Genomic DNA, 24,935 nt, shown 5'->3' on the forward strand with positions numbered 1-24,935 from the left:
CCATGTATAATACCCCAGAACACACAGCAGATAAATACAGTGCCAATTCCATGTATAATACCCAGAACACACAGCAGATAAATACAGGACCAATTCCATGTATAATACCCCAGAACACACAGCAGATAAATACAGTGCCAATTCCATGTATAATACCCAGAACACACAGCAGATAAATACAGGACCAATTCCATGTATAATACCCCAGAACACACAGCAGATAAATACAGGGCCAATTCCATGTATAATACCCCAGAACACACAGCAGATAAATACAGTGCCAATTCCATGTATAATACCCCAGAACACACAGCAGATAAATACAGTGCCAATTCCATGTATAATACCCAGAACACACAACAGATAAATACAGGGCCAATTCCATGTATAATACCCCAGAACCCACAGCAGATAAATACAGGGCCAATTCCATGTATAATACCCCAGAACCCACAGCAGATAAATACAGGACCAATTCCATGTATAATACCCCAGAACACACAGCAGATAAATACAGGGCCAATTCCATGTATAATACCCCAGAACCCACAGCAGATAAATACAGGGCCAATTCCATGTATAATACCCCAGAACCCACAGCAGATAAATACAGGGTCAATTCCATGTATAATACCCCAGAACACACAGCAGATAAATACAGTGCCAATTCCATGTATAATACCCCAGAACACACAGCAGATAAATACAGTGTCAATTCCATGTATAATACCCCAGAACCCACAGCAGATAAATACAGGGCCAATTCCATGTATAATACCCCAGAACACACAGCAGATAAATACAGTGTCAATTCCATGTATAATACCCCAGAACCCACAGCAGATAAATACAGGGCCAATTCCATGTATAATACCCCAGAACACACAGCAGATAAATACAGTGTCAATTCCATGTATAATACCCCAGAACACACAGCAGATAAATACAGTGCCAATTTCATGTATAATACCCCAGAACACACAGCAGATAAATACAGGGCCAATTCCATGTATAATACCCCAGAACAGACAGCAGATAAATACAGTGCCAATTCCATGTATAATACCCCAGAACACACAGCAGATAAATACAGTGTCAATTCCATGTATAATACCCCAGAACACACAGCAGATAAATACAGTGCCAATTCCATGTATAATACCCCAGAACACACAGCAGATAAATACAGGACCAATTCCATGTATAATACCCCAGAACTCACAGCAGATAAATACAGTGCCAATTCCATGTATAATACCCCAGAACACACAGCAGATAAATACAGGGCCAATTCCATGTATAATACCCCAGAACACACAGCAGATAAATACAGGCCAATTCCATGTATAATACCCCAGAACACACAGCAGATAAATACAGGGTCAATTCCATGTATAATACCCCAGAACACACAGCAGATAAATACAGTGCCAATTCCATGTATAATACCCCAGAACCCACAGCAGATAAATACAGGGCCAATTCCATGTATAATACCCCAGAACCCACAGCAGATAAATACAGGACCAATTCCATGTATAATACCCCAGAACACACAGCAGATAAATACAGGGCCAATTCCATGTATAATACCCCAGAACACACAGCAGATAAATACAGTGTCAATTCCATGTATAATACCCCAGAACCCACAGCAGATAAATACAGGGTCAATTCCATGTATAATACCCCAGAACCCACAGCAGATAAATACAGGGTCAATTCCATGTATAATACCCCAGAACACACAGCAGATAAATACAGTGTCAATTCCATGTATAATACCCCAGAACACACAGCAGATAAATACAGGGTCAATTCCATGTATAATACCCCAGAACACACAGCAGATAAATACAGGGCCAATTCCATGTATAATACCCCAGAACACACAGCAGATAAATACAGTGTCAATTCCATGTATAATACCCCAGAACCCACAGCAGATAAATACAGGGTCAATTCCATGTATAATACCCCAGAACCCACAGCAGATAAATACAGGGTCAATTCCATGTATAATACCACAGAACACACAGCAGATAAATACAGGACCAATTCCATGTATAATACCCCAGAACACACAGCAGATAAATACAGGGCCAATTCCATGTATAATACCACAGAACACACAGCAGATAAATACAGGACCAATTCCATGTATAATACCCCAGAACACACAGCAGATAAATACAGGGCCAATTCCATGTATAATACCACAGAACACACAGCAGATAAATACAGGACCAATTCCATGTATAATACCCAGAACACACAGCAGATAAATACAGGACCAATTCCATGTATAATACCCCAGAACACACAGCAGATAAATACAGTGTCAATTCCATGTATAATACCCCAGAACCCACAGCAGATAAATACAGGGCCAATTCCATGTATAATACCCCAGAACACACAGCAGATAAATACAGGGTCAATTCCATGTATAATACCCAGAACACACAGCAGATAAATACAGGGTCAATTCCATGTATAATACCCCAGAACACACAGCAGATAAATACAGGGCCAATTCCATGTATAATACCCCAGAACACACAGCAGATAAATACAGGGCCAATTCCATGTATAATACCCCAGAACATACAGCAGATAAATACAGGGCCAATTCCATGTATAATACCCAGAACACACAGCAGGATAAATACAGGGCCAATTCCATGTATAATACCCCAGAACACACAGCAGATAAATACAGGACCAATTCCATGTATAATACCCCAGAACCCACAGCAGATAAATACAGGGCCAATTCCATGTATAATACCCCAGAACACACAGCAGATAAATACAGGGCCAATTCCATGTATAATACCCCAGAACATACAGCAGATAAATACAGTGCCAATTCCATGTATAATACCCAGAACAATGCAGAAAAAAACAATCCCAGTTATAATTCCCCAGATTACATGATATTATGTTAAAAGACACAGTGGTGGAACTACAGGGGGAGCAGGGGGTGGGATTGTACCCGCTGGTGATTCTCATGACTACGTAGGGGTTAATAAAATCAATTCCGGAGGGTAGGGGGTGGCTGTACAGTCTGCACTTGGGCCTGACACTATATAGTTACGTTACTGAAAAGATAGTAGAGGATTTGGTGCCCAAACTGTGGGGGGGAGCTGTTTAATCTGTGTGGGTCTCAGGGGTAGGATTAGGGTTGATTAAGGGGGGCAGTTAGATTACAGATGATCAGTGCCAGTGGCACATACAGAGGAGGTGATACACAAACTCCATTTCTCGTCTCAGTTTCCTGCCTGTGGTTTTATTTCTAAGTGTGAGAAGTGTCAGAATAAAGTGCGACTGTTTCCTGGAACTGACACCCCCCCCCCCAGCACTTGCCCTCACCTGCCGGGGGAAAGAAGCAAAAAAAGAGAAGCAAAACATGGATTTAGGGTTATAAATGTTCCCCAAATGTCTGCTGGGTTCCCTGTATCTTTTATCTTCTAGTCTCTGTCTCTTCATCCCCTTGTGCCACCCCCAACTCATCTGCATGACTGCACCCCATATCCCCCCCTTGTGTCTTCCCCCCTCTGTCTTTACTTCTTTTCTCCCCCAAACTCTTCCCTCCTCTCTTCTATCCCTGGTTTAATCCTCTTCATCTCCTCACACTCCTATTGCCCTGGTGTCTCCCCTCTGTCCCTCACCCCATGTACCCCTGTAACCCTGAAATACTTGTTTCCTTATAGAAGAGGGGGAAGGGGGGCAGCACCGCTATTCCAAATGATATGAGTCCAATTCCTTATTAGTTGTTCTGTGCTGCAACTGCTGCAAATGATCCAAGTATAAGAGAAGGAAGAGGAGCTCCAGCAGAATTACTACAAACAACTTTATATTCCAGGCAGTGGGAAACACAACATATTTCGGGTTCAAGTGAATGACTTGATAAAGGGTATTGAACCCAAAACATAATGTGTTTGCCACTGCCTGGAATATAAAGTTGTTTGCAGTAATTCTGCTGGAGTTCCTCTTCCTTCTTCTATACTTAGACTATTTCTTTCCTTCCCAACTTCTCTATATTTTCTTTCCTGTTTTACTTGCACCTGCCCCCCATGTTACTTTACTTTCTCCTGCACATTCACCCCCTGCCTCCCCCTCTGTGCCCCATTATTATTTGCTCCCAATATGGGCCCCCCTCTCCTCATTCTTTCTCTATCACCCCATCTTTCTCTCTCGCTCTCTCACTATGTCTCCCCTGTCTCTCTCTCTTTCATCTCTTCTTGGCTCTCCCTTTTCCCTTTCTATTTCAGTCTCTTATTCTTCCCAGTCTATTTCCCTATCCTGACATTTTCCAGATCAAATCTATTTCCCCTGGTCTCTCTCTTTGTTTTCCCCTCTCACTTCTTCTCTCAGTTTCCTTCAGTCTCTTTCTCTCCCCATTTCTTTTCTGTCTCATCTCTTCCCTCATTCGGACTTTATTTCTGTAACTTCACATGGAGTCGGACTGCAGAATATTAAGGGCTTGTTCATCTCTCAACATTTCTTTCAGTTCAGTTGGTTTCAGACAGTTCCCCAGAAATAAAGACTTTTTCCAATTACTTTCTATTTTTGATTTGTAACCATTTTTTAATATTCAAGTGTAAAGTTTAATTTTTCACCTTCTAAAGCAGCTGTGGATGGGGGGTCGCCGACCCATTAACTGTTCTAAATTGATACATTTAGTTGATCCATTTCTTATGTTTGTCCCTGCTGAGCAGAATCCCTGAGTGTCATTAAAGGCAACTGTTAGACTTGATCCAATAGTTACACTTATATTCCCCATAGATCCTACTGAGAAATGGATCAACTCAATGTTGTAAAACTGTAACAGAATCTGCCCCTGAATTACTGAGCTTCAGACTCAAACACCTGAGACACCGACATTCAACTTTACATTTAGATTTTGGGAAAACTGTTATAAATAAAAGATGGAAAGTAATTGAAAAAAATCTTTATTTTTGGGGAACAATCTCAAACCAACTGAACTGAGAAAAGTGTTTGTAAGGTGAACATTCCCTTTAATTATGTTACAAGTAACGGCATAAATGTCCTAATTGCCTCACGTATCACCAGACAAGTGTTGGTGCAGTTGGTGCAGTTACGGGGGCCCCACAGAGCACGTCCCACCCATTGGACACCCCTTGTTCGTTGCTTTCAGTTCTGGGACATTTGTTCATCTCATTGGGATCTTTATTACTTACATTATTATCATTTATATGCTACTGATGTTTTGGGGTTCAGTACCAGACTAAGGCCCCCACAAGTCTTAAACAAAGAAGATCTGTGCCAACGTAGATGCCCCAGTAGCTCCCCATCTTCTTTTCTGCTGATTCACTGCACAAGAATACAGTATAAATAGTATACAGTGTAACAGACACAATATGAAGTAGATTGATAATGAATTCCGATTCCCATTTCATGGCAGCTCTGAATTCAGTGCAGTCAGAATGTTATAATCAAAGCTGCAGCATCAGCCTCTATGACAGACAGGCCTTATTTACTGCTTGATGATGATGATGATGATTTAGTGCCTGATCATAAAAGTGACATCACATCCCCCAACATCTCTCTGCTCCCCCCCCCCCACCTGTCCTTCTCACTCAGGGGTTGGGGGTACAAGGCACATCTGACTCTGACTTTTGTTTTTCTGGGTCACAGGAAGTCCCCACGTGGGATCAGCGAGGCAGTTGTTGGGCTGGAAATAAACACACACATATATATATAGAGAGAGAGAGAGAGAGAGAGAGAGAGAGAGAGAGAGAGAGAGAGACTGGCGGCAGCGCATGAATGTGACAGTTGCGTCTCTTCAGGAAATGGTGAAGCTGAGACACAACCCGACTGCTCAGAACTGGGGCAGGTTCCTGTCTACAGAGAATTTGCTCAGATTTCTATCTTTCGTTTCATGTATTTCGGGTCAGAAGGAAACTGTGTTGTGAGTCAGAACAACTGGGGCCAGAGAACAGTATAGGGGGGGGGCCCAGGCAATATCTCATTTGAAATTGAACCAATGAATGTACAAAAGACTGTCTGCCAGTATCGCCTCTATTTTATTTTGTTGCCTTTGAATGACATTTTTTAAATGTGATTAAATGTAATTCCTCCAGTAGGGGGCGGTGCGGGCGGCATCAGACCCACAGGTCGGGTCCAGGTCAGTGTGATTAAGGGGACAAATTGTGGGTACAGGTTTCAAATAATGGACCTGCTCCCAGTGGAGTAATTAGATATTACTGGGCCCCACAGCTAATTATTTTTACAGGCCCCCAAAATGTCTATAGGTTGACCTCTTTTGCCAATATTTATTCAAAGTGTCTATGAATTAGGGCCTTATGGGGCCCCTATACCTCCTGAGCCCTCCTGCAGCCGCAGGGTCTGCTTCGTCTGTAGTGATGCCCCTGCCCAATTCTGGAGCCTCGTGTGTATCTCATGTACCTACAGCTGGAGCTTGTCCTGTCTCTTCTCCACCCCATCCTTTACACCAACCTACTGCCCATGAGCTCCCATGTGTTTATTTAGCCACCCCCATCCCTTTCATTCCATAACTCTGTCCAACCATGAAGAGTAATGTCTCTGCCCTTCCACCATCATCTGCCCAACCTTCAGCTTCTCTTGGCTCCTCCCCATTTACTGAAAGTCATCAAAATAGCACAAGTCTTAGTAATTGTTTAATGAACATCAAGTCAACAAGCGCATGGAAATATCTGAGCGACAATATTCACAGAAATGCGTCAAACAAGATAATAAAAAGCAATTTGCTACTGAGCCAGGAGGGACCCACACGGCACACGGGGGAAGGGACTGGAATATTTGCTCAGCTTGGGGCATTTGCAGCAGTTCCCACATAAGCCAACACTATATTGTGTCTGGGGCTAATGGGACTGAATGAGGCGCCAGCAAAGCAGGAGGGGCATAAAAAGACAAATATAAATCAATGGGAATTAAATCTTTGTTGCCCTTTATTGAGCACATTAACCATCATACGGAGTTGTGTCACTTCTACAGCTCATTTTATTTTGCTGGTAGTGGTGGCAGTTACAGTCAGTACCAGACCAGGCCCAACACCAACAACAACTAAATTCACTAATACAGAGCAGGGTGCAAGGGAGCAAAGTACTAATAGGATTTTTTCTAGGCCTGGTCCATTGGGACATTCTCTCTAGCCTGTCCAGAAATAGTGGAATCCCATGGTTCATGATGGTCATTTTGGAGCAACGACCCTCAATATCCAACTCGAAACTCCCATGTGACTAGTTTTGGGGCACACGTCCCATGTCATAATAAAGGCAATGGTGTTGCAGTCCAGGATGAAATCCTATTGGACAGTTCCTTACCCCCCCCCCCCTCCATCCACTTGTAAATCTCAGCAATGACAAATGGGGGCTGGGAATTAGCCCCTTTGTACCTTGACTTAGTCCCTCAGTCCAAAATAATGTCACACATAGATGTAAAAATATATATATATTGGCTGTAGATCCAAGGCAGTAACATAAGCAATTACGCCCCAAACTCCACCCAAACTGGCCTTCAAGCCCCACAGTCTATAACTGACCAGACAAATAGCGGAGAGGACCGAAAGGAAAGCAGCGGTGCAGCGGCCATGTTGGGTCTATGAGAAGAAGTCATAGGGAACTCCACCCAAACACACTTGTTTTTACATATAATTCTAAGCAACTACCCAATATCCATTCACTCCTCATTCTCACTTTGTTTATAATTACAGTCTGTCCCTTTCTATCCTCTAGTTCTGATTCTTGAACATTTCTGCATTTTCTTTCACCATGCACAAAAAAGTATTTTGGTAGGGTTCCCCTTAATCTTTAGCATCTCTGTCAGAACTAAACAATAGCAACGAGAAACAGGAAACACTGACTAAAATAAGGGGAAACTTCGATAATGTCATGGGGAAAAAACAGTTTTTCAAAACACATCAGTTAATAGTGCTGCTCCAGCAGAATTCTGCACTGAAATCCATTTCTCAAAAGAGCAAACAGATTTTTTTATATTCAATTTTGAAATCTGACATGGGGCTAAACATTTTGTCAATTACCCAGCTGCCCCCAGTCATGTGACTTCAGTCACTCTTTACTGCTGTACTGCAAGTTGGAGTGATATCACCCCCTCCCTTTTCCCCCCAGCAGCCAAACAACAGAACAATGGGAAGGTAACCAGATAGCAGCTCCCTAACACAAGATAACAGCTGCCTGGTAGATCTAAGAACAACACTCAATAGTAAAATCCAGGTCCCACTGAGACTCCTTCAGTTACATTGAGAAGGAGAAACACCAGCCTGCCAGAAAGCATTTCTCTTCTAAAGTGCAGGCACAAGTCACATGACTGGGGGCAGCTGGGAAATTGACAAAATGTCTAGCCCCATGTCAGATTTCAAAATTGAATATAAAAAAATCTGTTTGCTCTTTTGTGAAATGGATTTCAGTGTAGAATTCTGCTGGAGCAGCACTATTAACTGATTCATTTTGAAAACATTTTTTTCCCCATGACAGTATCCCTTTAAACTGATAAAAAAAAATGAAAAGTAACAGTCAAGCAACAATAAATGTGACTGTGAGTTGCAAGTCCAGGTACTATAATAGGCCAACTGCTGGAGAACCTACAAAGAATAGAAGGGGACACCTAAATATTAACCAGATGATAAAGTTAAGAACACCCCAAGGGTGAGAAGGGTAGAAGGACACTAGAGAAGGTTCTGCCCCATGGCTCTGTCAGAGGGATCTTGCTGAATTTCACTTGATGTAGATCCATTGGTGAATAAAGCCCAGATGGCTACTGTGCCCATGGGATGAACAAGAACATTAAAGAACCAAATCATCTTCTAATGTTTGTGTTTCCTTCCAGATCTTCCCTCCGTCTCCCTGATCATCTGAAGTCCAGGTAGAAAGATCTAGAGCAAGAGAAGATCTATCTAGGCCAATGGGCTTCAGAGCTTATTAAAGAGAATGTTCCTCACCTAATCTTCCATGGGCAGTCTAGAACATTCTGTCCATTGTTGGTTCTTAAAGAAGCAGTTGTTGCAGGGCAAGTGTATGATGTGAGTTAGACCCTAGGAATATGGGAGAAGTATGATAGCAGGTGCTCTCATCAGATTTTTGGTGCATCTCAGACACAGTGGGGCTATTGGTACCTTATATGTAATTTAACCAGATCCAATCTGATATGGGGAAGGGATAAGATTGGGGCTTCCTTGTGTTGGGTAAAAGAGCTTGTCTGGAGATGATCTTCTTCTGTTCTGTTCATTGATATCACATAGTAAAGGGCTCTGGAGGAGGAGGATAACAAGGTTCAGGTTCATCAGGTGCATCCACTTCCTCTGCTGTATTCTCACTATTTGAGGTGCAGTTTTCCAAATCGGCATTTGAGGTGCAGTTTTCCACATCGGTTTTGGAAGTGCAGATCTTCATGGCTTAATGAAAAAAAAGGGAAATGTTGGTGTAGCTGAAAAATACCCTCTTGCCCTTCCTACAACATATGGGGAAAGACATGGAAGCTTCTCAGCTGAGAATATTTTTCTTTAGACCAATGGCAAAGTGGATGAAAGAGAAGATGAAGAACACAAACATCTGAAGACAAAATTCTCTTGAAAAAGGAGTGTGGGCCTGGGGTTCTTGATGAATGACCCATGGCTAAATCACATCATCTGCCAAAACACATGTGGAATCTCCTAACAACCTGTATCAGCAGATCAACTAATATTGGCCCTACATGGAAAGATCAACCGACCCCTTGCAAACAATCACACAGGGTCTTGTGCAGACCCATCAAGAGTGAACTGAATCTATAGTCAGATGAGGTCCTCAGCCAACCTATATCCACCTCCCCTATATAATCCTTATCCTCATGTGTTTGTCTCCCACTAGATCCATATTTGCACTTCAGATAATAAACTCTTAAGTTGATTAATATAAGCAATTTGTTTGGACCAATCTATTGCAAGTTAGAAAATGAAATCAAGGATCTGGTTGGTTGCCGTAGGTAACAGCACTGGTGTCATTTAGTACATCAACCCCCATTTATGGAACCCCAGCATTCTGCCTCATATATATAAAGAGAGGAGCTGGGCAGGGGAGGGGCGCTGACAGGAATAGTGGGGCTCACCAGATACCCCAGTTTCAGGTGGGGAAGTTAATTCAGCACATGTGTCCTTCTTTGGGAGTGTCAGACTGGGAAGTTCATGATTCTCTGGAGACAGGGGGTTCAGTTCCATTGGATTCCACTCTGCAAAGAAAAAAAAAGAGAAGCCAATCACTGAGCTGCATTTTGGTTGTATTAACATTTCTGTATATTCAATTTCTGCTAATTACATGTGCCCCTGTGTGATTACATCACTACTTGGGGCAATGATATCATCATTACATCACATTTATGCTCTAGCATGATCTTATAATTGTACCCTATAACTGATGGTATCATGATGAGCAAGAATTTAGGGGAGTCTCTAAGAGCCCCCATGTTCTTCTCCATTCTCTGCATGAATCCAACCTGCCTATGGGTTCTAACTTATATACATTATATACCTAATCGTTAGAACCCAAGTGCCATAGATTTCAAAGGTAGAACTTGATGGACGTTTGTCTATTTTCAACCTAAATACTATGTTACTATGTATGCCATCCTTGGGGTGACCTTATATCTAGGGCTCCCCCTACATGTTGTAGAGAAAAATCGGCTGAGACTCTATCACCATCTAGTGGACTCTATGGGTGTTCCCTTAATCTTCTAGTTCACTATCCCATTGCTGCTCCCACTTCTACAAACTTGTATCAATGAGATTATGGGATGGGCTTTATATCAAGCTCCAATGAGTACAAAAGGTCAGACTGGTGGGGGTAAAAATAAAGGTGACTGTACCTCTGGTCATTACAGCCCATGAGAAAGAACATACATCAGTAGAAGACTTCTGCTTCAGTGAGAATGTGTCTTGGTCAGTACTGGGTAGGAATAACTCATTGACCTGCTCATGCTCAATGTTACTGGTCCTTTCGGGGTACTCACTGTTTGGGGTACTCACTACTGTCTGGGTGTCAGCACAGGACTTGTATGTAAATGGGATTGTTCCAGTGAGACAGTGGTTGAATGTCCAACCTCCCCTTAGCTCATGATGGTACAGATATATGATAATATCAATGAATCAGTCATTAAACCAAAGACATGGAATATCTAGGGCAGCAAATATATATTCCACCACTCACTTTATAGGAGAAGCTCAAATCCTGGAATTGCCCCCCACCCCATATCTCCTTATATTGTTATTGGTTTCAGGTGCCCCACGTGGGAAGTCTAGAGGCTGCAGATGGAAAGACAACCTCATGGTATTGGGGTTTATAAGAAAGTTTGGCAGCCCCATCTCACCTTGATGCCCCAGTCTCTGGCTCCTCCTGCAGAGGCAACAGCTTGTGATACAGAGGACAATGGAAATGAGAAGAAGACCCCCCGCTCCGGCCACTGCAGAAATCAGAATCTCAGGCTTTGTGTACCAATTGTCTAGAGAAGAATAAACATATTATACACAGGGGCCACAAGTCATGTGGGGTAACCCCCGGCTATACTGCCCCAGCACATATACCAGGGACTCATTACACGGCTCATTGGTGCATTTACATCTTGGCTATTGGCCAGTACAGCAGATAAAGGATTAGTGGTTCGTACCATTCTCTGGGCACAGGGGACTAGTTCTCTGCGAGAGGTTCTGCTCCCTTGTGGCTGGGTCCTTGTCTTGGCTGATCCTGTTTATTACTGGAACACAAGGGAATAAATACATTAAAGGGTTTGTTCACCTTTAAATCAACTGTCAGTAGGATGTAGAGAGGGATATATTGAGACAATTTGCAATTGGTTTTCATTTTTTTATTATTTGAGGTGTTTGACTTATTTAGCTTTTTATTCAGCAGCTCTCCAGTTTGCAATTTCAGCAGTCTGGTTGCTAGGTTCCAAATTCCCCTAGCAACCATGCATTGATTTGAATAAGAGACTGGAATGTGAATAGGAGAGGCCTGAATAGAAAGATGAGTAATAAAAAGTAGCAATATGAATACATTTGTAGCCTTAAAGATGGGGTCAGTGACCCCCCATTTCAAGGCTGGAATGAAGCAGAAGGAGAAGGTAAATTATTAAAAAACAATAAAATAAAAAATAATGAAGAATTGAGAAATTGCTTAGAAAAGGCTATTTTAGAACATATTAAACGTTAACTTTTAACGTCAACCACTCATTTAAGGGGCAGATGTAAAAACCTAGGTGCTAAATTGCCTGCGTGCAGTTGCTCATAGCTACCAGTAAAATTGTACAGAATGCTAAATCCTGATTGGTTGCTATGGGTAACCACACTGGTGCAACCCCATTTTATTAAATCAGTTCCTTTAAAGGGATGAGCCAGTTAATAACACTCCTCCGGCAGAATATTGCATTGATATCCATTTCTCAAAGGAGCGAAAAGATTTTTTAATATTTAACTTTGAAATGGGGCTAGACATGTTCTTAGTTTCCCAGGTGCCCTAGTCATGTGACTTGTGTCTCTCTTTACTGCTGCGCTGCAAATGGAGTGAAATCACATGCCTACCTTCCTCCACCCCCTCCCCAGAAACCCATCAGCAGAACAATGTAAAAGTAACAGGATAATGGCTAAAATAATGGCTAAAATGCTCCCATAGCTCCCATAGTAAAACAAGTCTTCCAGTCAAATAAAAAATATTAGACTCAATAGACACAACATAAAGCTGAAAGGGAACTTTCCATCCTGTGTTTCTACTTAACTCTCTGGGGCAAATGGAGTTTGTGGGGCAGTTGTTTCTATCCATTAGGAGTGTCCACCTTAACTTTACAGGTAAGTAACAGAGATCTAGGGGTGGAACTTCAATAAGTGAATTGGATCAGATCAGCTGTATAATATTCACCTCAATTGTCTCCAGAGTTTGACTGCGCCACCAAGGGACCACCAGCAACAACATCAGTAAGAATAAAGCAGTAATACTGCCCCCTACAGGAGGTGCTAACATTCTCCATATCAGGACGTTTTGTAATGTTTTTATTGTTACAGCAAAATGTTTTAATAATCTGGTGGACTTGTCAGTGGTTTGGTGATTAATAATTATTATTATTGCTAAATTAAACTAAAGTCAATGGGCCCCAGAGTGCAGTGGCCGGAGCTTCTGTAAAGGAATGGAAAAGTCAATGAGTTTTTAAGCAGGTGAAGTGACGGGGACATGAGATGTGTTTGTAGGTGTTAGTGCACCTCATGTACCAACTGGACCAGTTCAGAAGCCAATAATCTGCCACCAGTGGAACAATGAATTTTAACTTTGACTTTTATTGACCCTAACCCTAACTTTGACTTTCATTGAGTTATAGATTGCTTTTGGAAATGCTCACATACTCAATTGGTTGAACATGATAAAAGAAAAAGAACAATATAAAAAAGGGAAAAAGAGAAACAGGTTGTTTGTAGAAAGAAACTAGAGCAGAGGAGCAAAGAGTTAATTTCATGAGCAGCAAAATCAGAATCAGCCTGAAGGGGGCAGTAGACTCTAATAAAGAAATTGCACCATTTGTATCCCCTGGAAATCCATATAAACTGCTGTATTGTAACATTATCTGTCATTGTACCCCGACAGATGGGACTGGCAGTTGTGTCCCCCCCAGCAGAGATCTATTTGATTTAGCATAACTGGGACCGAATGGAGAAAGTCTCTTGTGTCTTCAGGATTCCTGGCTTGTAAATCCCCAAATTATTGTAACTGGGGAGAATTGTATTTGCCTTAGCCCCCCAGGTCTGTTAGAGCTTAGGAGCTTTGTGTCCCTGGTGTAAATGGGGGGTGAGTACAGGGGTCAGCAAGTAAGGCAAGTCTTTCAGTTACCACCAAACTGGTGGTAAGATCATTTTATTTGAGTTAATTGGGGGGGGGGAGTCCATATTGTGTAGTAATACTGGCACATCGGGGGTTAATATGATGATTATCCATATTCTGTAGTAATTATACTGCCATGTCTGGGGTTAATATACTGATTATCCATTTAATGTACTAAATATACTGGTACATCTGGGGTTAATATACTGATTATCCATATTGTGTAGTAATAATACTGGCAAATCTGGGGTTAATATACTGATTATCCATTTGATGTAGTAAATTTACTGGCACATCTGGAGTTAATATACTGATTATCCATATTGTGTAGTAATTGTACTGCTACATCTGGGGTTAATATGATGATAATCCATATTCTGTAGTAATTATACTGGCATGTCTGGGGTTAGTATGCCATTTATCCATATTGTGTAGTAAATATACTGGCACATCTGGGGTTAATATGCTGATTCTCCATATTGTGTAGTAATTATACTGGCATGTCTGGGGTAAATATACTGATTATCCATATTCTTTAGTAATTATACTGGTACGTCTGGGGTTAATATGCTGATTCTCCATATTGTGTAGTAATTATACTGGTATGTCTGGGGTTAATATGCTGATTCTCCATATTGTGTAGTAATTATACTGGTAAATATGGGGTTAATATGCTGATTCTCCATATTGTGTAGTAATTATACTGGCATGTCTGGAGTTAATATGCTGATAATCCATATTGTGTAGTAATTGTACTGGCACGTCTGGGGTTAATATGCTGATAATCCATATTGTATAGTAATTATACTGGCATGTCTGGGGTTAGTATGCCATTTATCCATATTGTGTAGTAAATATACTATATGCTGATTATCCATATTGTGTAGTAATTATACTGGCACGTCTGGGGTTAATATACTGATTATCCATATTCTTTAGTAATTATGCTGGTACGTCTGGGGTTAATATGCTGATTCTCCATATTGTGTAGTAATTATACTGGTATGTCTAGGGTTAATATGCTGATTCTCCATATTGTGTAGTAATTATACTGGCATGTCTGGGGTTAATATACTGATTATCCATATTCTTTAGTAATTATGCTGGTACGTCTAGGGCTAATATGCTGATTCTCCATATTGTGTAGTAATTATACTGGTATGTCTGGGGTTAATATGCTGATTCTCCATATTGTGTAGTAATTATACTGGTAAATATGGGGTTAATATGCTGATTCTCCATATTGTGTAGTAATTATACTGGCATAACAAACAAGGGAAAGTTGTGCTCACCACTAATTATAAAACCATTAGGCGGGGGTGCAATGAGGGTGTGACCACAAAATACATATAGTCAACTACAAGAGTCCTCTGCACTCAACCCATTATCAATATATTTAAGACAGAGACATTTTGTGCTACTGCTACTGAAAAATGCCTATAATGAAGCAATAGAATTCTTAATGAATCAGATAAAATTAAGTGTAGGACTGGCCAGATATGGGATGAGTTTATTATTAAATATATTGTAATATATGGACAAACAATCCCTGTTTTGTTTAAAGGGTAAGTCATTTTTCAGTAGCAGTAGCACAAAATGTCTCTGTCTTAAATATATTGATAATGGGTTGAGTGCAGAGGACCTCTTGTAGTTAATTATACTGGCATGTCTGGGGTTAATATGCTGATTCTCCATATTGTGTAGTAATTACACTGGCATGTCTGGGGTTAATATGCTGATTCTCCATATTGTGTAGTAATTATACTGGCACTTCTGGGGTTAATATGCTGATTCTCCATATTGTGTAGTAATTATACTGGCATGTCTGGGGTTAATATGCTGATTCTCCATATTGTGTAGTAATTATACTGGCATGTCTGGGGTTAATATGCTGATTCTCCATATTGTGTAGAAATTATACTGGCATGTCTGGGGTTAATATGCTGATTCTCCATATTGTGTAGAAATTATACTGCCACGTCTGGGGTTAATACGCTGATTCTCCATATTGTGTAGTAATTATTCTGGCATGTCTGGGGTTAATATGCTAAATCTCCATATTGTGTAGTAATTATACTGGCATGTCTGGGGTTAATATGCTGATTCTTCATATTGTGTAGTAATTATACTGGCACATCTGGGGTTAACATGTTGATTCTCCATATTGTATAGTAATTATTCTGGCATGTCTGGGGTTAATATGCTGATTCTCCATATTGTGTAGTAATTATTCTGGCATGTCTGGGGTTAATATGCTGATTCTCCATATTGTGTAGTAATTATACTGGCACATCTGGGGTTAACATGTTGATTCTCCATATTGTATAGTAATTATTCTGGCATGTCTGGGGTTAATATGCTGATTCTCCATATTGTGTAGTAATTATTCTGGCATGTCTGGGGTTAATATGCTGATTCTCCATATTGTGTAGTAATTATACTGGCATGTCTGGGGTTAATATGCTGATTCTTCATATTGTGTAGTAATTATACTGGCACATCTGGGGTTAATATGCTGATTCTCCATATTGTGTAGTAATTATACTGGCACGTCTGGGGTTAATATGCTGATAATCCATATTGTGTAGTAATTATACTGGCATGTCTGGGGTTAATATGCTGATTCTCCATATTGTGTAGTAATTATTCTGGCATGTCTGGGGTTAATATGCTGATTCTCCATATTGTGTAGTAATTATTCTGGCATGTCTGGGGTTAATATGCTGATTCTCCATATTGTGTAGTAATTATTCTGGCATGTCTGGGGTTAATATGCTGATTCTCCATATTGTGTAGTAATTATTCTGGCATGTCTGGGGTTAATATGCTGATTCTTCACTGCACATAATAAACTGATCTTCAATGAATTCCGTCTTTGCTTTGCAGGAATGATCCCCTGATCTATGGAAAGAACCTTCTATTCTTGTTCATGGAAAGAAGTAAAAGGATCTTTTTGGGGATTAGTGTAAGTGGCAGAGAGAATATAAGAGGGAAAGTAATAAAAAGTGACATTTTTGTCCCAGTTTTATTAACCAGTCGTGAGCAGCACTTGCTGTGTCGCTATATGAAAAGCAGAGATCTGATTGGTCGGCGACACAAAATTAAGCTGCTTTTCCGCCTCTGGGCTCTCAAGCCTTACAGACATCCCAGGGCTCATTAGCCTTTTTATCCATTTATTGGCCACTGCTTTCTGCCTCAATAAATAATAATATGACTGGACGTTTTGGTGGTGGAGGAGGAGGAGGAATAATACTCCAGGTTTCTGTGTTTTGGGCCTGGGCCCCTGGTTCCATTAAAAGCAACTTTATTGCTACAGTTCTCAATGACATTCTGATTCCTACATTGTGAGTCCCGAGTCAGCCAATAATATCTCTACTCTATTTGTCCCTCTCTATTTGCCCCTCACTATTTGTCCCTCTCTATTTGTCCCTCTCTATTTGCCCCTCACTATTTGTCCCTCTCTATTTGTCCCTCTCTATTTGCCTCTCTTTATTTTCTCCTCTTTATTTGCCCCTCCTTATTTGCCCCTCTCTGTTGTCCCTCTTTATTTGCCCCTCTCTCTTTGCCCCTCTTTATTTGCCCCTCTTTATCCCCCCCCTCTTTATTTGCCCCTCTCTTTTTCTCCCTCTCTATTTGTCCCTCTCTATTTGACCCTCTCTATTTGCCTCTCTTTATTTTCCCCTCTTTATTTGCCCCTCCTTATTTGCCCCTCTCTGTTGTCCCTCTTTATTTGCCCCTCTCTCTTTGCCCCTCTTTATTTGCCCCTCTTTATTTTCCCCTCTTTATTTGTCCCTCTCTATTTGTCCCTCTCTATTTGCCCCTCTCTATTTGTCCCTCTCTATTTGTCCCTCTCTATTTGCCTCTCTTTATTTTCCCCTCTTTATTTGCCCCTCCTTATTTGCCCCTCTCTGTTGTCCCTCTTTATTTGCCCCTCTCTCTTTGCCCCTCTTTATTTGCCCCTCTTTATTTGCCCCTCTCTATTTGTCCCTCTCTATTTGTCCCTCTCTATTTGTCCCTCTTTATTTGCCCCTCTCTATTTGTCCCTCTCTATTTGTCCCTCTCTATTTGTCCCTCTCTATTTGCCTCTCTTTATTTTCCCCTCTTTATTTGCCCCTCCTTATTTGCCCCTCTCTGTTGCCCCTCTTTATTTGCCCCTCTCTCTTTGCCCCTCTTTATTTGCCCCTCTTTATTTTCCCCTCTTTATTTGTCCCTCTCTATTTGTCCCTCTCTATTTGCCCCTCTCTATTTGTCCCTCTCTATTTGTCCCTCTCTATTTGCCTCTCTTTATTTTCCCCTCTTTATTTGCCCCTCCTTATTTGCCCCTCTCTGTTGTCCCTCTTTATTTGCCCCTCTCTCTTTGCCCCTCTTTATTTGCCCCTCTTTATTTGCCCCTCTCTATTTGTCCCTCTCTATTTGTCCCTCTCTATTTGTCCCTCTTTATTTGCCCCTCTCTATTTGTCCCTCTCTATTTGTCCCTCTCTATTTGTCCCTCTCTATTTGCCTCTCTTTATTTTCCCCTCTTTATTTGCCCCTCCTTATTTGCCCCTCTCTGTTGCCCCTCTTTATTTGCCCCTCTCTCTTTGCCCCTCTTTATTTGCCCCTCTTTATTTTCCCCTCTTTATTTGTCCCTCTCTATTTGTCCCTCTCTATTTGCCCCTCTCTATTTGTCCCTCTCTATTTGTCCCTCTCTATTTGCCTCTCTTTATTTTCCCCTCTTTATTTGCCCCTCCTTATTTGCCCCTCTCTGTTGTCCCTCTTTATTTGCCCCTCTCTCTTTGCCCCTCTTTATTTGCCCCTCTTTATTTGCCCCTCTCTATTTGTCCCTCTCTATTTGTCCCTCTCTATTTGTCCCTCTTTATTTGCCCCTCTCTATTTGTCCCTCTCTATTTGTCCCTCTCTATTTGTCCCTCTCTATTTGCCTCTCTTTATTTTCCCCTCTTTATTTGCCCCTCCTTATTTGCCCCTCTCTGTTGCCCCTCTTTATTTGCCCCTCTCTCTTTGCCCCTCTTTATTTGCCCCTCTCTATTTCCAGTTGTATTTTAGGGGGGGACCAGTACAGGGAATGTTTGAACTGAATATGGAAATGTAGGAAGAATAATGATTTCAATGTCTGATCACATCCCGGGGGGTAAGTCTATGGGGAGTGGGACTAAGTTCACCCCGTGTAGGACAGACCTAGGGATGAGACCAGTCCTTATCTTGGGGGGAAAAAAACAAACTTTGGGAATAGGGGAAAAGTAATTTGTTGATTCTTCTGCAAAGTCCTCCTGAAGAAACAGACTTGGGTTTTATTTGGTAAATAAGGGGCAGTTTTTGTGGATGGGGATCACTACGTGTGGCTTTTGTGTGGGGTCCTGAGGTGGATATGAACATGGGACAGTGTTTAGAGGTAAGGGATAGGCTTTGTCATTGGGGAGTTGCACCTCTCAGATAAAGACAATGTCTCTCACCAAATTTCTTTAAGTGGGTGACTGGGAGAAACAAAACAAAGAATAACCAACAAGATATAAATAACCTTGGCCAAGTCTCCTGCACCCAATGAACATGTAATGCGGTGGTGTCACAGGCCTTGGGCAGATCTTCCGTAGGGCAACACACGCAGGACTTCTACAGATGCCTTTGGACTTGCTTGGGGGGTTGAGCTGTGTGGTCCAAATACTAGTGGGATATCCTCATGAGCAACAGCTGTGGAGTCCAAGAGGATTAGATGTTCCAATTGGGCCACATTGTCTCCTGAAGAAATAATCCCACTGGTATTGTTGATGGTGCCAGTGAGCTCAGGTGGGCACGTATGGTGGACTTTATCTACACAGCCTTGTTCTTCAGTCAGATGAGGGAAGAGATGAGTAAATGGGCGTTCAAGAATTGCTGTAGGAGTTGAGGTCCTACCTCTTCAGGATTCCCCCCCCTTGATCTGCGTGTTCTGTTGTCTAAGTCCTTTCCAGAGTATTTTGAGTTGTGTGACCTCCTCCTGCAGGACAATGTTCTCCTCCTCAATCTTGGCACAAAGTTGGGTTGGGTCATTAGTAACAGTCTCAAGTTTAACACTGAGTTTAACCCGATCTTCTGAGAATCAGTGAGAACCTTTTCTAATCAATTGTAACTCTCATTAGTGTTATTTGCTCTTATTGTTGTTATTATCATTATTATTATAGGGAGATGCTCAATGGCTGCTCAGCTGCAATAATCCTACTTCAAGTCCAAGGATTTGTGGAGAAATTGGGACATTTTGCACATTTTCTCTTTCACATTTCATCTCCTCATTATGCAGGTGGAGTGTTTAGACTCAGTGAAAAACTATTATAAGTTGATTTTTTTTGGATTTAGAGAGGCCAATAGGAATGGAGCTCTATATGTGCGTCCTATCTAGACCATAACCAGCCACACCCCCACCAGTTCAATGTGTTTAAACCAACACTAGGCCCCAGGTCCCAAACAATATTCCTGTTCATCCTCAATCAGGGCACAGACACACAAACATAATGATTAGGGTAAAACTCAATTATCTGATTGGTTGACATGGGCAGCAAGTGAGGAATCTGACTGGTTGACAATGGCAGGGAGTGCTTTATCTGATTGGCTGATGTGGGCAGGGTGATCAGCCAATTGGAGAGAAGACAGAGATTGAATCAAAATATCACTTACTGCTCATAGACGTGTTGGCCTCTTGAGTGGCTATTGGGGGAGCACTGGACATATTGTGGGGGCCACAGGAAACTGAAAAGGAAAATGTTAAGAATTCATATCATCAGCAATGGACAAGCCCCCCCAAAACGAATCCAACCAAATAGCCTGTTTGGGGGCCCCAGGGGTCTTATGAAGTAGAGCTGCCGTGGGAAGCACAGAATGATAGGACAGAATGATGAGACAAAGTGATGGGACAGAATGATGGGACAGAATGATAGGACAGAATGATGGGACAGAATGATAGGACAGAGTGATGGGACAGAATGATGGGACAGAATGATGGGACAGAGTGATGGGACAGAATGATGGGACAGAATGATGGAACAGAGTGATGGGACAGAATGATGGGACAGAAGGATGCAACAGAATGATGGGACAGAGTGACAGGACAGAATGATGGGACAGAATGATGGGACAGAGTGATGGGACAGAATGATGGGACAGAATGATGGAACAGAGTGATGGGACAGAATGATGGGACAGAAGGATGCAACAGAATGATGGGACAGAGTGATGGGACAGAATGATAGGACAGAATGATGGGACAGAATGATAGAATGGAATGATAGGACAGAATGATGGGACAGAATCATGGGACAGAATGATAGGACAGAATGATAGAATGGAATGATAGGACAGAATGATGGGACAGAATCATGGGACAGAATGATGGGACAGAATGATGGGACAGAATGATAGAATTGAATCATGGGACAGAATGATAGGACAGAATGATAGAATGGAATGATGGGACAGAATGATAGGACAGAATGATGGGAATGGCAACTGGAAGGTGCAATGTGAGTCACTTATCCTCCCTATACAGATTCAGCCCATGAGCCAATCAGAAAACATCTTTTCCCCCTCCTGCATTCAGTAGCTGCTCTCGGGGGTCCCAACAGAATGGGGTCCAGGGAACTTTATTGCTCAAATTAAAGATTTACAGTTAATAATGGATGGAGGGCACACCAAAAACATTCAAAAATTAGCAAGAGGTGCAAAAACAAATGTTACCCCTACCAAAGGTAACCAATGTCAATACTAAGTCAAAATGTTTGCACACTCAAAACAAAAAACAATTGGACATAAGGGTGGTTTGAAAAAATAATTTTTACTATTATTCAAGAAAACATTTTACATAGATAATGCCATACAATACATGGCGCAATTTATACAATGTTAAAAAGTAGCATAGAAAATCAATCACCCATTAGTCTCATGATTCATCCCCTTGACAAAGGCCTTGGTGCCGAAACGTTGGGGCCATTCTCATTTTTCTGGTGTATCCGCTCCTTGTTGATATCTTGCTTGCTACATGAGACGAATGGGTGATTGATTTTCTATGCTACTTTTTAACATTGTATAAATTGCGCCATGTATTGTATGGCATTATCTATGTAAAATGTTTTCTTGAATAATAGTAAAAATTATTTTTTCAAACCACCCTTATGTCCAATTGTTTTTTGTTTTGAGTGTGCAAACATTTTGACTTAGTATCAAATTAAAGATTTCTCCCCCAGGAATGGAGTGCTGCCCCCAAATGCCTGTGTGGAACCCACTATTTCATATTTTAAAGTCCCTAAAGCAAATGATAGAAATTCTAGTTTAGATACAAAGGAGACTCGGGGCTGTGGCTGAGATGTTGGGTAGAGACCGGGATAATAAACTGATGTAACAACCGAGGGGACTGGAAATATCTGGAACTTTCTGTAAAATCCACGAGGCACCAACTTCATTTTGTTGTGCAGCGCACTGTCCCTTTAAATGATATCTGCGCTGCTGAATATGTCTGTGCTACATAAATAAAGGATAATTATAATGTCCAATTAATAATCCTGCAAAATGCTGGGGCCCTGACACCTCAGTGTGGCAAGTGCTGGGGCCCCGATGCTGCGACTGACACAGGATTAGTAGTTACAGGTTGTGACCAGCAGAGGGCGGAATTGTACTCAGTCAATATTCCCATTAGTTCAGAGCTGGGGCTTTTCTCACAGAAGCATCGAAAGAAAATGAACCTGATGAAACCCCAGAGGAAAGTCGGGGCAGATCTCGGGGCAGATCTCAGGGCAGTTGTGTGAAGCCTAATTGTCTATCAGTCAATGTGGCATTTGCTCAACTGTCATGTCATTCCTACATTCAGCCTTGTGTTGGGGGTAACAAGAAAGGGGGTTCTGTGGGGTAAATGCAGAGGGAAATCACTGTTGGAAGAGTAACTAATCAATATGGCAGCTCCACTGTCAGTAACTAGTAGGAGTAACAATGGCCTGAATACAATTAGTAGTATTGATGGTGAGGATTCTCCAGGTTGCTACCTACTAGTACAACTGTCAGTTCTAACATGTACTTAGGAGGGGAATGTACCAACTTCAGCCTCCGTATGTACTACAGAGAGGAATGTACTAAATTCAGCCCCTGTATGTACTACAGAGGGGAATGTACCAACTTCAGCCTCCATATGTACTACAGAGGGGAATGTACTAAATTCAGCCCCTGTATGTACTAAGGAGGGAATGTAACAAATTCAGCTCATGTATGTACCATTGCCCCTGGATACACTATGGAAGGGAGTGTATTGGTGCAGGAGTGCCAGTAAGTAGTAAGGGGCAGAGCAGCAGTGGCAAGCCCAGTAAGTACTACTGAGAGTAACTACAGGTGAGACCCCCCCCCAGTACCTGTGAGTATCTGTGCAGTAAGGAGGGTGCACATGAGCCTGTGAGGTCCCATCCTTCTCCGTGAGCTTGTGGTGAGTAAATGAGTTGTGAGCAAGTTCAGCTGTAAGTGCTCGTGTGCAGCTGCTCAGCCCTTGCACTAAATATATCCCTGGGGCCCGACATGAGCAGAAAACTGTGTTTTACCATAAAAGTCATTTCTCAGACCCCACCGATGTTCCCGCCCAAAATAACCAACCCGTGATTCCTGCCTCATTTACTATCACTCTGAGCTCAAATAAGATCTCATGTACTGTGTATATATATATATATGTCTGCGTGCAACGCACTGATCACTAATCACTTGTGTATTGTCCTACTCACTAATACTGTCCCACTGGGCACTGACTGTCTTATTCACTACTCATGTATCTCTTGTGTATTGTCCTACTCACTAATTAACCATCACTGTGATCTGCCGTGTGCATGTGTGATACTTCTGGGTGTTCTCCTCGGCTCACACATGATATTTAACTGTCACGCTCAAGTATTTGATTTATCAGAGAACACTCCTACTCACCTTTGCTCACTAATGAATTGATCTGTCCTGTTTATAAATTATATTTCTGTCGGCTGTGATGTCACTAATTGCACCTCAATGTGAGATTCCTGCTCACTAATTATAGTTCTCTGTGTGTCTGTTTTTTTATCTAAATGTGTCTTTATGTGACGTTTAGTTCACTAATTAAATATGAGAGTGTTTGCCATTATAATACACAAAAGCCATGAATATCTTGTAAATTATATCCTTATAAACGGTGAGTTCTGATGTCATCAGTTATAAACGGTGAGTTCTGATGTCATCAGTTATAAACGGTGAGTTGTGATGTCATTTCTGTCACATGACTCACTGAAACTTGTGTATTATAATAAATAAAGTACCCCCAGTTGTAAAATATGAGGATATTAGAAGTTACCTCGGAGTTCCATGACCTGTATAACTCGGCCTTCGGCCTCGTACTTTTATATGGTCATGAAACTCCTCGGTAACTTATAATATCCTTATATTTTACAAGAGGGGCTACTTTATTCACTATATTCACTCTCCATTCACTCTGTATCCCATTATTTACTCTTTTGCTCACTAATTATATGACACTGAACACTCTCCTATTTAAACTATATCAGCACAGTGTCTTACTCACTAATTATATTTTACTTCACATTATCCTACTTACTAATTACCTCTTACTACACACTGTCCTACTCACGGAACTATATAAAACTATTCTATAATTATACTTCACTGCTCACTCTCCTACTCACTAGTTCTATCATTCTGTGCTCACTGATTCACTGATTATAGAACAATGTGCACATCACTAATTATGTCTCTTTCCTTCCTTTTTCACTAATTATATCTCTCAGGTTTTTTTCTTGCTCATTGTCATATTTATATATATATTATATATTTGTGTGAGTGTGAGTTATTTGATATGAGTCTGACAGAGTCCTGCTCACTATTTATATCTCATGTGAGTGGGGACGTTGCTACTCAGTACTGATCATTCTGTGGTCACTCGCCTGTTCCCTGATGATCGTGTCTCTGTTTGTGTCTTACTCACTAATTATAACCCTGTATATTCCTCACACCCCTCCACCAACCTCCTATAACTTTATGTTATGAACTATTTATATATATATTTATATACAAGTATTTCCACTGAGTGCGCTACTATGT

At 41.4% G+C, this 24,935-nt stretch overlaps 2 protein-coding genes across 2 annotated transcripts in view; both read right to left on the bottom strand.

Annotated features, from left to right (window-relative positions):
• Positions 1-24,935, bottom strand: part of LOC121399783 (T-cell surface antigen CD2-like) — a 122,068-nt gene that overhangs the window by 48,216 nt on the left and 48,917 nt on the right. The window lies entirely within an intron of this gene.
• On the bottom strand, positions 8,466-23,352 carry LOC121399786. Its single transcript, XM_041581371.1, has 6 exons — positions 23,219-23,352; positions 20,505-20,576; positions 11,665-11,751; positions 11,368-11,499; positions 10,114-10,233; positions 8,466-9,421 (listed from the first exon to the last, which is right to left on the bottom strand). The coding sequence occupies exons 1-6, from the start codon at positions 23,268-23,270 to the stop codon at positions 9,261-9,263; spliced, it is 624 nt and encodes a 207-aa protein (XP_041437305.1). The 5' UTR covers positions 23,271-23,352; the 3' UTR covers positions 8,466-9,260.

This window comes from Xenopus laevis, chromosome 2L (assembly GCF_017654675.1).
Source record: "Xenopus laevis strain J_2021 chromosome 2L, Xenopus_laevis_v10.1, whole genome shotgun sequence".
In the NCBI taxonomy this organism is placed as follows: Eukaryota; Metazoa; Chordata; class Amphibia; order Anura; family Pipidae; genus Xenopus; species Xenopus laevis.

What these genes read in the sequence shown, in the direction of transcription:
- LOC121399786 (XM_041581371.1), bottom strand. Translation starts at nt 23,270, where the DNA reads ATGGGACCTCACAGGCTCATGTGCACCCTCCTTACTGCACAGATACTC. An exon ending in GGCCAACACGTCTATGAGCA is followed by an intron (nt 11,752 to 20,504) that starts GTAAGTGATATT and finishes CTTGTGTTCCAG; the next exon opens with TAATAAACAGGATCAGCCAA. An exon ending in TCCCCTGTGCCCAGAGAATG is followed by an intron (nt 11,500 to 11,664) that starts GTACGAACCACT and finishes ATTCTTCTCTAG; the next exon opens with ACAATTGGTACACAAAGCCT.